The 12,236-nt window shown below is 40.8% G+C and overlaps 1 protein-coding gene across 8 annotated transcripts in view; it reads left to right on the top strand.

The window, feature by feature from the left end:
* ehbp1l1a (EH domain binding protein 1-like 1a) overlaps positions 1-12,236 on the top strand; it is a 47,686-nt gene that overhangs the window by 12,256 nt on the left and 23,194 nt on the right. For 5 of the 8 annotated variants that reach the window (XM_008285179.1, XM_008285177.1, XM_008285176.1 and 2 more), the window contains exons 6-14: positions 141-286; positions 3,693-3,761; positions 4,058-4,300; positions 7,533-7,703; positions 8,456-8,656; positions 8,785-8,928; positions 10,254-10,466; positions 10,697-10,756; positions 10,841-10,946. In XM_008285179.1, the coding sequence (XP_008283401.1) occupies positions 141-286; positions 3,693-3,761; positions 4,058-4,300; positions 7,533-7,703; positions 8,456-8,656; positions 8,785-8,928; positions 10,254-10,466; positions 10,697-10,756; positions 10,841-10,946 (1,353 nt within the window). The remainder of the gene's footprint in view (positions 1-140; positions 287-3,692; positions 3,762-4,057; positions 4,301-7,532; positions 7,704-8,455; positions 8,657-8,784; positions 8,929-10,253; positions 10,467-10,696; positions 10,757-10,840; positions 10,947-12,236) is intronic. The other 3 variants (XM_008285172.1, XM_008285173.1, XM_008285174.1) reach the window with 3 other exon arrangements.

Here is a 12,236-nt window from a genome sequence, read left to right as displayed (position 1 = left end):
ATGTAGAGTTGTGTCCTAGAACTTAAATTTGTAGCTGAAAGCAAGGTTAGATCAGTATGGGCTGTTGAAAAGATGTTTTTGGAAATATATATTTTTGTGCGTGTAATGATTTGCGAATATTCTTTTTCTACTCTCTGCAGGGATGAGGACATGCAGAGTTTGGCCAGTCTCATGAGTATGAAACAGAGTGACATTGGTAATCTTGATGACTTTAATGACAGTGATGATGAAGTTAACGAGGAGAGAAGGGCTGGCTTTGGAACAGGACAAGTTACTCATGCTACTGGTAAGACTGGGGGCATGCTCGAGAATCCCTGTGGGCTGATTAAACCAAATTACACCCTGAGGCATAATACTGGCTTGTAGTTTTAGTTGGGACACGAGCAGATATTGCAGGTTTTGGGGTGTATGGGCATCACACATTGAGTGGGCAACTGGCCTGAGCCACATATGAGCAGAGGATAGTGACTTTTGGGGTAGAATCTCAATTGACGCTCTGAATCACAAGTCTCCCCACAGATTTAGCTAAATTCATGTAATCACATGATTTTTTGTGCATATAGCTACATGGATACAAAGTGGGTCAATTGAACTCAAGGCTAATAACACAAATATCTGCATCCTGTTTTCACCTATAAACTTTCTGAAAGGATATGATGATTTATATCTCCATTGCTTTGACGTTTCTTGTTGTCTAAGAGAAGATGGATTATCAATACTAATTGCTGCAGAGCTCTTGTTAGAAAACACAGACTCAACAAATGATGTTTAACTTCTTTACTCCGGAGAAAGAGGACTTCAACATGATTAAAGATGATTGTTTGCAGCATAGACACACAGTAGGTGTGTTTCTGACATGAAAACACCCAGAATGGGAACATGAGAGCAGCCTCCTTTTAAACTGCAGCATTTATGGATAAACATAATAACTCTGACAAGGTAATACCAGATGTTAGTTAATTACTGCTTTCAAGTGCGCATTCCCAGCTAACCCCATACTTTGCAACAGTAGTAGCCTTAGAAACAACATAAAATGCTCTATACTGTTCATCAGGCTACATTAGTTATCAACATATGAAATAAAAATAACTTAAACAGTATTAACCAGAAAAAATGCTTAAATCTGGCAGAGAAAACTTCTATCATCTCTGACTTTTTGCACAGTCAACTGCTGCATAATGGATTAATTAAGGGATTACATGAAATGCTAACACAGCAATTAAGACAGAGCTCACGTCATTACCTCATCATCTAGCGTAAACGGTAACTATCTACATTTGCAGTCCACACAGTCTCTGATTAGAGGAATTCATAACAACGCTTCTTTCAGGATGTTGGTCTGCTTGCCACTATTCTTCGCATCTCCATGATGTATAGGGTGTCCATTGAGCATCATGATAAATGTGGCAGCCACGATTTTCCGTAGTTCTGATGGAGTAAGAAGGTTTGGACAGGGTTGTTATATATTCATTTATTGATGCAGTCTGGGGGTGCGCATAGCTCAGCACGCTAAGCGCCCCCTTCCCGCACCAGGAACTAGTCCCGGAGTCGGAGGGCCCGAGCTCGTATCCCGCTCGGGGCTTGTCACACTTTAGGGTGGCGCAGTTGGTAGCACTGTTGCCTTGCAGCAAGAAGGTTGCTGGTTCGCGTCCCGATGGGGGTACCGGAATCTTTCTGCATGTTCTCCTTGTGCAGCGTGGGTTCTCTCCGGGTTCTCCGGCTTCCTCCCACACTGTCCAAAAACATGCTGAGGTTAATTGGTGATTCTAAATTGTCCGTAGGTGTGAATGTGAGTGTGATTGGTTGTCTGTCTCTAAGTGTGGCCCTGCGATAGACTGGCGACCTGTCCAGGGTGTCCCCTGCCTTCGTCCTGAGTCAGCTGGGATAGACTCCAGCCCCCCCGCGACCCTAGTGAGGATTAAGCGGTGTATAGATAATGGATGGATGGATGATGCAGTCTGGGGCTGCACGGTGGCTTGGCAGTTAGCTCTGTCACCTCATAGCTAGAAGATACCCAGTGCATGCCCAGGTTAGGACGCCTGGGATCTTTCTGTGTGAAGTTTGCATGTTCTTCCTGTGAAGTGTGGGTTCTCAGTGGGTCTACTGGCTTCCTCCCACAGTCCAAAAACATGCTGAGGCTAATTGGTGATTTTAAATTTTCTGGAGGTGTGAATGTGAGTGTGCTTGTTTGTCTCTCTGTGTAGTCCTGTGATAGACTGGCGACCTGTCCAGGGTGTCCCCTGCCTTCACCCTGAGTTGGCTGCAATAGGCTTCAGGTGACCCACGACCCTAGTGAGGAATAAGCGATGTATAGCTAATGGATGGATGACACAGTCTGTACAGTTCCTCTGAAAAGCAGAACATATGACAAATTAAGATCGTCCACGATATATGATCACCAGAAAGCTCAGCCCAATAGCGGGCATACAGAGTCCAAGCAGGCCATGTTGTTATAAGTTTGTGGTTATTTGACTAAGGATCTCAAGTTGACACCCACACTATTGCCTAATGTAGATCGCGAGTTAAAAACCTCCATTATGTCAGTTTATACTATGCTTAATGAAGTTACTGCAAACTCCTCATTATTTAAAAGCTGATATTTTGACCTTCTGGAGGATGTGTTTGGCCATGTAGCCAATGAGAGCCATTAACCAGCAACATACAGAAAGTTTTAACAGCAGTTCAAGACAGTCAAGATAGCAGCAGCTGGGTTCCATGGTGTTCCAAGGGAGTGTGTGCACATTTGAGCTGTTTAGGAGATGGGACCTCAATAGCACATCTTCACCCTCCGATCATTACTGTGCTTATACTGATTGCAAATGTCATCAGCACGAAATGGCAAGTCTTGTTGCTGTGATATTTTGATTTTGCTTTGTACTGTGGGAAGAAGTGTTGACGCGCCATCCATTTTTATAAACAGTTTATAATTAAGGGAAACACGCTCTGGTGCAACCATAAAGATGTGTGCTTTTTCAAGTCAGTAAAATGTCAATCTTTAACTTTGTCTGTCAATGAAAGAAGAGGGATAATATTGCAGTTTTCTGTTTTTTTTTTTACAACTCCATATACTACAGTCCATATTTTAATGTTAATTTGAGGTTATACACGAGGCAGATCTATCAGTGTTATATCTAGACCCAAAGGATATTTCTGTCAGGTACTCTGAGAGTCTTAGTTTCTAAAATCTGTTGCTGTGGCTCAGGTGGTAGAGTGGGTTGTCCTCTGATTGCAAGGTTGGCGGTTCGATCCCCTGCCCCTCCACAGTAGAAGTGTCCTTGGGTAAGACACTGAACCCGAAGTTGCTCCCAATGGCAGGCAGCACCTTGCATGGCAGCTCTGTTACCATTGGTGTATAAATGTGTGTGTGAATGGGTGAATGAGAAACACATTGTAAAGCACTTTGGATAAAAGTGCTGTATAATTGCAGACCATTTAAATATAGATATTTCATTTCAATATCATTTTTGTGTTATGAATATTACACCAGCAATGCCTGCCATGTGGATTGAGCCTTTGGTCCCCTGCCTTGACCAAGTAGCTGGAAGGAGAAACGCATGGTTATCAGTTCTCATCTTTCCATTCGCCTGTAAACCGTTTCTCAAACTGCTGCAGCTTTCTCTTTCATTTCCTACTTAAAACTCCCACTTTATTTTAATCTTTCTATCTGCTGTTCCTTTCTCTTCCTATAACAGCATCTGCTCCCTCTTCTGCAAGAGTGCATGATCTGGCTTGGAGGCCTGCAATTGAAAAAGGCTCCACAGGTAACTTTCAGTTCCTGTTGTTGCTATCAACAGTCCACTCTGTTGTCTTATTCCTCTTCTCCTTTTCACTTCTTCTATTCCTCTCCTCACTCATGGTTTCTTATTTGTTTCCTCAAATATACCACAAAGCCTAATTTCTGCATTTCCACTTTCATCCATATGTCTTAATTGTCATACTTCTCCCGTCTTCTTATCTACTTATTCCCTGTTTACCTTCTGGTCGTCATGTAATCTCTCTCCTCATCTTTTCTTCTCACCCTGTCCCCCCATGCATTTCATCTGTTATCTTCACTCAGTAACCTCAGAGATGGACTGGAAAAGGTCTTCTGGCATTTCCTCCACCATCTCGGCTCCATCTCATCCTCTTCTGCCTGAACCCCCAGACCCCTCTGTTCCACCTTCCTTATTGCGAACCCAAACACAAGCACCGAGCACTACCGAGCAGGCTCGGCCCTCCCTCTATGCCTACTCATTGCCAGCCTTTACACGTGCTCACCCTCCTGCACTTCCCAAAATCTTCCAGCCGAGTGGCGGATCAGGTACCGCAACACAGATTTTCCTCATCGTGTGTGCTCTTTTTTTTAGGGTCAGATAATTATGTTTTTTGATGTTTGTGCCACTTTTTACTCAATGCCTCTCTCTTTGTAGTAGGGCTGGACCCGAATATCTGAATATTTAGTCGTTGTGGTGGTATCCGGATATCAATTTTGAGATCCAAATATTGCCCTCGATGATATTTGACGATGATTTCACACATTTTGTAGCACTAGTTGCAGATCCATATTTCACAGTTTCCGCTCCACTCAATGTTGACGTTTCTGTAACTGCTTCTCAGGTTTGCTCTTTTAACACAGAATATACATCCAGTTAGTAGTATAATTGTGTAGTTTGAGCATAATTTTCACAGTTTAAGAAAAAGAACTATGGAGTTCACTGAACATTTAAAATTTTTGCTTTGCATCGATTTGAAAGCTGGTACTTAAGCGTGATTTACTAATTCATGTTAGCTAATGGGGGCTGCAAGGTGGTGCAGTTGGTAGCACTGTTGCCTCTCAGCAAGAAGGTCGCCGGTTTGCGTCCCGGTGGGTGGAGTTTGCATGTTCTCCCAGTGCAGTGTGGGTTCTCTTTGGGTTCTCCGGCTTCCTCCCACACAGTCCAAAAACATGTTTAGGTTAATTGGTGATTCTAAATTGTCTGTAGGTGTGAATGTGAGTGTGCTTGGTCTCTAAGTGTAGCCCTGTGATAGACTGGGGACCTGTCCAGGGTGTCTCCTGCCTTCGCCCTAAGTTGGCTGTGCTAGGCTTAAGCGGTGTATAGATAATGGATGGATGGATGTGAGTTAATGATAAATGTCTGGCTGCACCTCACTATCAGTCTGCTTTAGGGGTAAAAACACTCTGACTTGTTTGTATTTCTCTAAACAAATCACAATCATCTTGGTAGGGCTAAGCGAAGAATGAGTCTTTGGTTTTGCCTCAAACAAGTGAAAGGTGGAATTGTTTTGGTGGAACCTTTACATACAGGGAGACAAGTTCTGTCATTAACATGGATAATCAACCAAAGAAAACCCAAACAAAGCTAACAGGGCTTATTGTTACAAGATCCAAATCCTAAGCAAAACTTTTTTCATCATGGTAGGTTGCTAGCCGGGGGTTTGTTGCCGTTGTTTTCCATAGCGAAGTAGATTATGAAAACAGTAACACAGAGATAGTGGAAGGGCTCCTGTACTACAGCCTGTGTCCAGTGACTCATACTAGTGCTTTTGTGGTAGATAAAAGGTCAAGTGGTGGACCGTTATATACCTTATCTGAACTAGTAATTTATTCAGAATAGACTTATACCAGAGACAGGCTTTTAAGCTGAATGTTTCTGTTTTTTTTGTCATTATATTCTATTATATTTTATGACAATACTGTTTTTGTATACTGTTTCCAGTGGTTTCCATTTGCAATTGTTTGGTGGCTGTTGAGTTAAGATCAGTCATTTAATGATTTCTATACACATATGCTGCATTAAAACCCTTCCAGCTGCTAGTTTTTTTTGTAGCCTCTGGAACTGGCAAAATCTGCAGAGGGGCAGCTTGGCCAGTCAGAACTGTTTCATACAAGCAGAACAGAGGGCCAATTTGTAAACCATGCAAAAAGATACAAGTAGATCCCCAGAATACAAATACTGAGCTGGAAATATGCACATGTCCCCTGTAAAACTTATCTGACGTTTTGTCATAAGTTAGATGCTTGTAATTGGTCTCTGGCTTCTTCTGCTCTGAACGGTCCAACTTCAACAGGGGAGTAAAAATCATATTTCTGCTAAGGAATGATCTGAATGTCCTTATTTTGATTCTTGGAGCTTCACCCAGGCTCTCTTTTATTTTCTTCATCAGTGTACTTTCGAAATTTCCTGCCAGATGTCTTGTGGATTGGTCCATTTGCACAGCAATAGTCCCTTGTCACAGTAACTTTGCGTGCAGAAATACTTCTGGCTTTTGGCTTTCCTCCATTCCACATACAGACAAAGTTGTTTCCAGGCCAGTGAAGTCAGGCTAAATGGATTGCTGAAGCAGATTCTGTACAGATGCATTTACTTGTTTTCTAAGCCATGCTTTGATCTGTCCTGAAGAGCTAAAACGGAAGCAGTATATGAAAGAAAATAAATATATTCTTTATGTTTTTTTCTGGAGCCATTGTTAAACATTTATACCTTCACTGTAAACTAGTGGGTAGACAGTATAGACAGACTGGCAGTATTAAGAGACTGACTAACATGCTAACTGGTTTGGTTCTGCATGTGGGATTTGATGACACTAAAAGAAATATAGAATATCATCCCACAGAACATCACAGTCAGTGAGTAAATACACAGTCCACCGCGACTTGGTGTAATGGGGGGCAAAGTCATTGTTGTGTCCCTTGTTGCAGCCGTTGCTGCCCCAGAAAGATTAATTTGTAACATACAAAAAAAAGGTGGAGTAATTTTTGTAGTTGAGTAATGAGATATTTAAATGATATTCAGTTGCTCGCAAGATATGTTTGTTGAATTTAGAGGACTTGGTTTGCCTCACTTCACATGAAGACAGAAAGCAGGTATTCCCATCTTTGTCTAGAATTCAAAACACATACCATCAGCTTGCTGATTAACATGTATGTAATTTGTTTAATCCTTATACAAGCAGACTTGAAAAGATAATTCTGGGTGAATGGCCGAACAGCTGATTTTCAAGATATAGTTCCAGCACGTATCTCCTTTTAAAGTCACACATTGTCATATTTGCATTTCTGGTAATGTACAGGTTAAATTAAAAAGGCCCCAGTGTAATCATTTATTAAGGTTAAGATAAACTGATGATGTGCTTTTGAACTTGGACAGAGCCAGACTGGCTGTTTTCCCTTGTTTCTGGTCCTAATGCTGAGCAAGGCTAACCACACCCTGACTCGAGCTCTGTATTTAACACATAGACATGAAAGTGTCGTTGAATGGTACCCTACCATTAACTATGCCCAGAGTGGGTGGAGCGCCTGAGGACACTACATTATTTTTTCTAAGTTGTTGCGACTTTGTTATAGTCAGGAGACATACATTTAATGGAATTACTGTTACTGTCATTATTATTATTTTACAATTCTCTACTTGCAGTTTTCTTGACTTTAACAGTTCTATATTTCTTTAGTCTCACCATTTTCTGTCTTTTGGTTTATCTTCCCACTTCCCCCTTTCCTCTTGTCTTTCTGCGAATTCATGGACACGCTCTCCTGCCTTTTGTGCCTATGTCAGCTCCTCGAAGGCCCCATAGCTTCCACAGTGACTCCTTTTCAGCTGAAGACTTGGAGGCCAAGGCTTTCCCTACCTTCATCCCCCTTAAAGCCCTCTCCACATCTTCCCTCTCCTCTTCACCCTCTGATCCATCTCTCCATCCCTCTGCTTTCCCTGGCACCTCACAAACAGGTTTGTTCAGTTCAGAATTGTTATTGAGATTTGATCACAGACATGAGAATAGCTGAAGAACAACAGCGCTGCACATATAATGCTATTTTTGCATATTTGTTTTTTTAAAGTAACTTTTTAAAATAAATTTTGGAAGTGTATAAACAAGCAGGATGACAATGTCGGGAACATGGACATTGCAATTGACAGTGCCCTTTACGATTGCCGACCCACCACCCCATCCCACCATTCCAAGCATGTCAGTAGATATGTGGTAGCATAAAATTAAAATAATAACTAAATAATAGATAATAAATAGCTAATAATACAATCAACTATTAGAACATGATAACAGATTGTACAGTTTAAATACCAGCATAACCATGGCTACAAGTAGAAAGTCAAAAACACTTTTGTAGAACACGAAAGTTAAATACCTTTGGCTATTTATTTTGCAAAAACTTGGCATGGACTCACAGTGCAACCTTTTACGAGGTATCCACACTAGAAAGCTCAGAAATTCATTTTTAAATACAAGGGTGTGGCTCTGGAGAGGATTTAAATGAAAGGGAAAAATGACTCATATAAGCTCAAGGCTGGATTAAAATCGTTGACCAGGACAGATAATATTAAAATCAACACACCTCCCCTGTAGCAATAATCTTGTCTGAATGTTGTTTTAGAATGCTTTAATCCCTTTGTCATTCCTATCTCTTTTCTTTTCTTTTCTTTTCTTTTCTTTTCTTTTCTTTTCTTTTCTTTTCCTCTCTCAGTCTGTCCTAGTGCCTGGGAAGCACAAAGTGTTCCTTGCGTTTCTTCTTCCTCCTCATCACGTTCAGCTCCTACCAACTCCTTCCCTTCTATACCTCCACCGCCTCCTGATCCCAGGCAGCGCAAAGCTCGCCCCACCTCCGTGGGGGAACCGGGCTCTGCCCTCACTAGACCCACCAGTCTGCCATCTGCCCCTGAGACAGGTAAAGGGAAAGAGAATAAGTGTAGAACAGGCATCTCATCATAGGCTTCTTCTCACCTATTACTATGTCTTTATTGATGTTTCTTCTTCATCTATCCGCCCATGTTTTTTCCTTCTGCTTTATTTCAGCTTCCTGGCAGACTGAATGGAGGCCTCCTAAATCTCAGGCCCCTCTAGCACAGCCTGCCCTCTCTCCTAAGTTTTTACATCTCTCTGCCAGTGATCCTGGACAACCTGCAGTGCTGCAGAAAAAGCAGAGAATAGAGATACCATGTAATGCTGCTCTACTTTAACCCAACTGAAGCTTACCAACCTCCCCCGTTGACCTCCCTGTTGACACTCTCTGTTGCAGTCTCGTCCCTTTGATTCATTTTCTCTGTTCTCATCTTAACCTGTCCTAACATTTGATTTACTGACATATTACTTTGATATACCCTCACTAATTGAGCACCAAGATCAATTTTGAAAGGCTAGAGTGAGTTGAGCAACACCCAAGTATAGCTTAAAATGTCAAGACATTTAAGTTGTGACTTTTGAATTCACATTGAAATCAGTTCAATTAAATTTTTTTATATAGCGCTAATTCACAACATATGTCTTCTCATAGCACTTTAAATAGTAAGGTAAAGACCTTACCACATGCTGTGTGTATATCACCGTGCTGGTATCCATGCTGTAAGCAGCTTGGATAACCATTTTATGGATGCATTGGATTTGGGATCAGTCTACAAAAAGCATAGGTCTAATGATATTCTGTGTTTTCATATTGTCAATCAATCCCATGTACAGAGTCACAGCAACAATGAATGTACCCTACTGCTCTGCCCCACTCCCCTCATCTTCACTCTCACCTCTTTTTTTTTTTATTGTTTAAGGCTGTTTTTTTTTTTTTAAATTCCTTCCCACCGTCGCCGTCTGCTTGCTCATAGTGAATCAAAGTCAGCTTTGGATTGTTGAGTTCTCTGTTCTTTGTTTTAAATCCACAAGGTCTTTCCCTTACTGTTTGAAGTGCTATGAGATTACATATGGTGTTAATTGAGTTGAAGTGAGTACTACTGTGTCTATCAAAGGCTATAGAGAGATCTTATTCCGCTCAGGTGCACACTGGCTAGCATGTTGTATCAGCTTGATTGTCACTTTAATGTGTGTGTGTGTGTGTATGTCCTTCATTTAAATGAGCATACACCATCCTACTATGTGACATTCTCACTAGAGGACGAAACAGAGAGTAGTATGCTGTTGAAACTAGTCTCCAACAAGTGCACAATTTCTCCTATTTGAATGACATTTGTGAAAAAGCGAGGAGCTGTTTTAGGAAATCGTTGGGCCTTTATAAACGAACTGATATTCTTGTGAGTTTTTTTTTTTTTCAAAGTTCAAAGGCAGCACAGTTCTCCCTTTAATAATTGGCCTTTTCACTCACCTACCTGCACACCCTACATCATATATTTGTCACTAACTGTAAGACACTGACACAGGAGACAATGTCTGCTGAACTGATTTTGAAAAGCACTCTTCAGTTTTGGGTCATTGAGATTTCACGTTTTATTCTTTCATTTGTCCCCCCCCTTTCTTTCTCTCCTTATTTCCCCTATCAGCTTCATCCTCTCTGCCCACTGCTCAGTCTTTGGATCAGAAACCCCTGGGAGGTTCTGAATATGTTTCTTCTTGGAGACCTCAGGTCACCGCTGCAGTAGAGACCCCCTCACCCTCTCCTTTAAGCCTTTCCTCCGCTCTTGTGTTCTCTGGGTCTTCTCCTCAGCCTCATATATCTCAAACTGCCATTGTCTGCCAGAGTGAGCAGGATGCAGGTACAAAATCAAAAGAATCTGACTGGACTCAGCACTAAAATGAGTGGCCAAATCCTTGCAACATGCAAGCATTTGGCTCCACCTGCTGGTTATTTATATTAAAGCAATTGAGCGCTTAATTCCATGTGGTAAAAATATACATTGTACAAGCTGCGCTGATATGGCGGTATGTGAGCATCAGCTTTTAGGTTAATCTGGAAAATGTTCTCTGTGCTTATAATTCCTTTTAGAGTTCAAGAGGCAGCTGAGCACACTGAGCGAAGAGGACAACCAATGTACAATACCTCCAAGTGAGTATCAACTTAGTATTCAGTGCGCTCATACTTATACACAATGACAACATGACTGACTTAATGTCACTGCATATTGTTTAGCCTCTGACCCCAGACCCCCTATCAGCCGGAGGCCAGAAATGTCTAGAGCTTCAGAACAAAGAAGAGATGCTGGATTTAGAATTGAAGTTGTCAAGGCCTCAGCACGGTGAGTAAATATAAAAGACTGCCCTTTGTCATGTTTGACATTTTTTGCCATTTGGTGTGGTCAGCATGGCTGTGAAGAAATAATCTCTCCCCAAATTCTCCAACACTGTTACCAGTAATTCTATCAAATTGTGTTTTAAGTGCATTTCACGAATTGTAAGCAAGTATGTTTATTTGTGGCTTGGAAACTGCTACCTCATAACAGCTGAGAATAGTCTTATTGTTGAAAGAGCAAATAAAATTGAACACTGATTTGGCAATTTTTAAAGTTCAGATATACTTTTATTGCACTTTTCAAAATACAAATGACAAACACAAGCTCAACAAAGTAGTAATTCTATTTTGTTGAGCTTGTGTTTGTATTTTGAAGAGTGCATAAAACGTAAACATGATCAATGTCATCAATAGACAAAATGATCAATTAAGGAAATCATAATTCTGTTCAGTGTTGATGATGGGTTTTAAACATGACAGTTAGTGGATGAAAAATATTTTAATTATTTGTATTTTCCATTTTTGTGGCAATTGCACATAGGAATTTCTCACAAAAATGTCTTCATTTAAGTGAACAGAACAATTCGGAAGAAAACATATAGTACCAGAGGGATGACAATCTTGCATGTGAATGATTGCATTTGTTTCTTGATATGAAATCAAACATCCCAACAAGAATACAGCGTGATAATAAATTTGTAAATTTGTCAGCTTAACGTGGAAGGTTAAAGCTTAACCCTCAGGGCTGATGACATGGATGTTTGTTTAATTTGCCAAAATATGGGGCCACATAGACAGCTACATTCTCCTACTTAAATTGGATGACTTCCTGTTGCAGGCTTGGTTTGAGTAAAAAAAAGAAAAAGTGTGCTACTGTATTTCTGCAGATGTTGTTGCTACAACCCTTGCTTGAACTTTCAGTCAATGATAGCTGTTTTTTTGAGGTTTATTCTTGGTCTTTAGACCAACTTGACAACTGATTTGACCTGGGTTGTACACTGATGGACTCACAACAGAACAACAGATTATGCCTGGAAATGCAAAACACATTACTGGAGCATGTGTATAACAGTGTTAGAGATTTTAGGGCTCCACTATTAATTGCACTGCATGTATGCTACTGCTAAGCACACATGGTATATTGCAATTACAGCAATTATTTGTTAAAATTTTGTTGGTCTCTTGTACAGTGACATTTAACATCTCAATGGCATCTGTTTGGTGTCATTTTAGACAAAGAAGGTTTTTTCTCAGATAGTCAAGGTTTTTCTTTCTAAACAAACATGGGTTTATGTTT

Source organism: Stegastes partitus, unplaced genomic scaffold, assembly GCF_000690725.1.
Source record: "Stegastes partitus isolate 25-593 unplaced genomic scaffold, Stegastes_partitus-1.0.2 Scaffold390, whole genome shotgun sequence".
Classification (NCBI taxonomy): domain Eukaryota; kingdom Metazoa; phylum Chordata; class Actinopteri; family Pomacentridae; genus Stegastes; species Stegastes partitus.
This window is presented reverse-complemented; position numbering and strand designations above follow the sequence as displayed.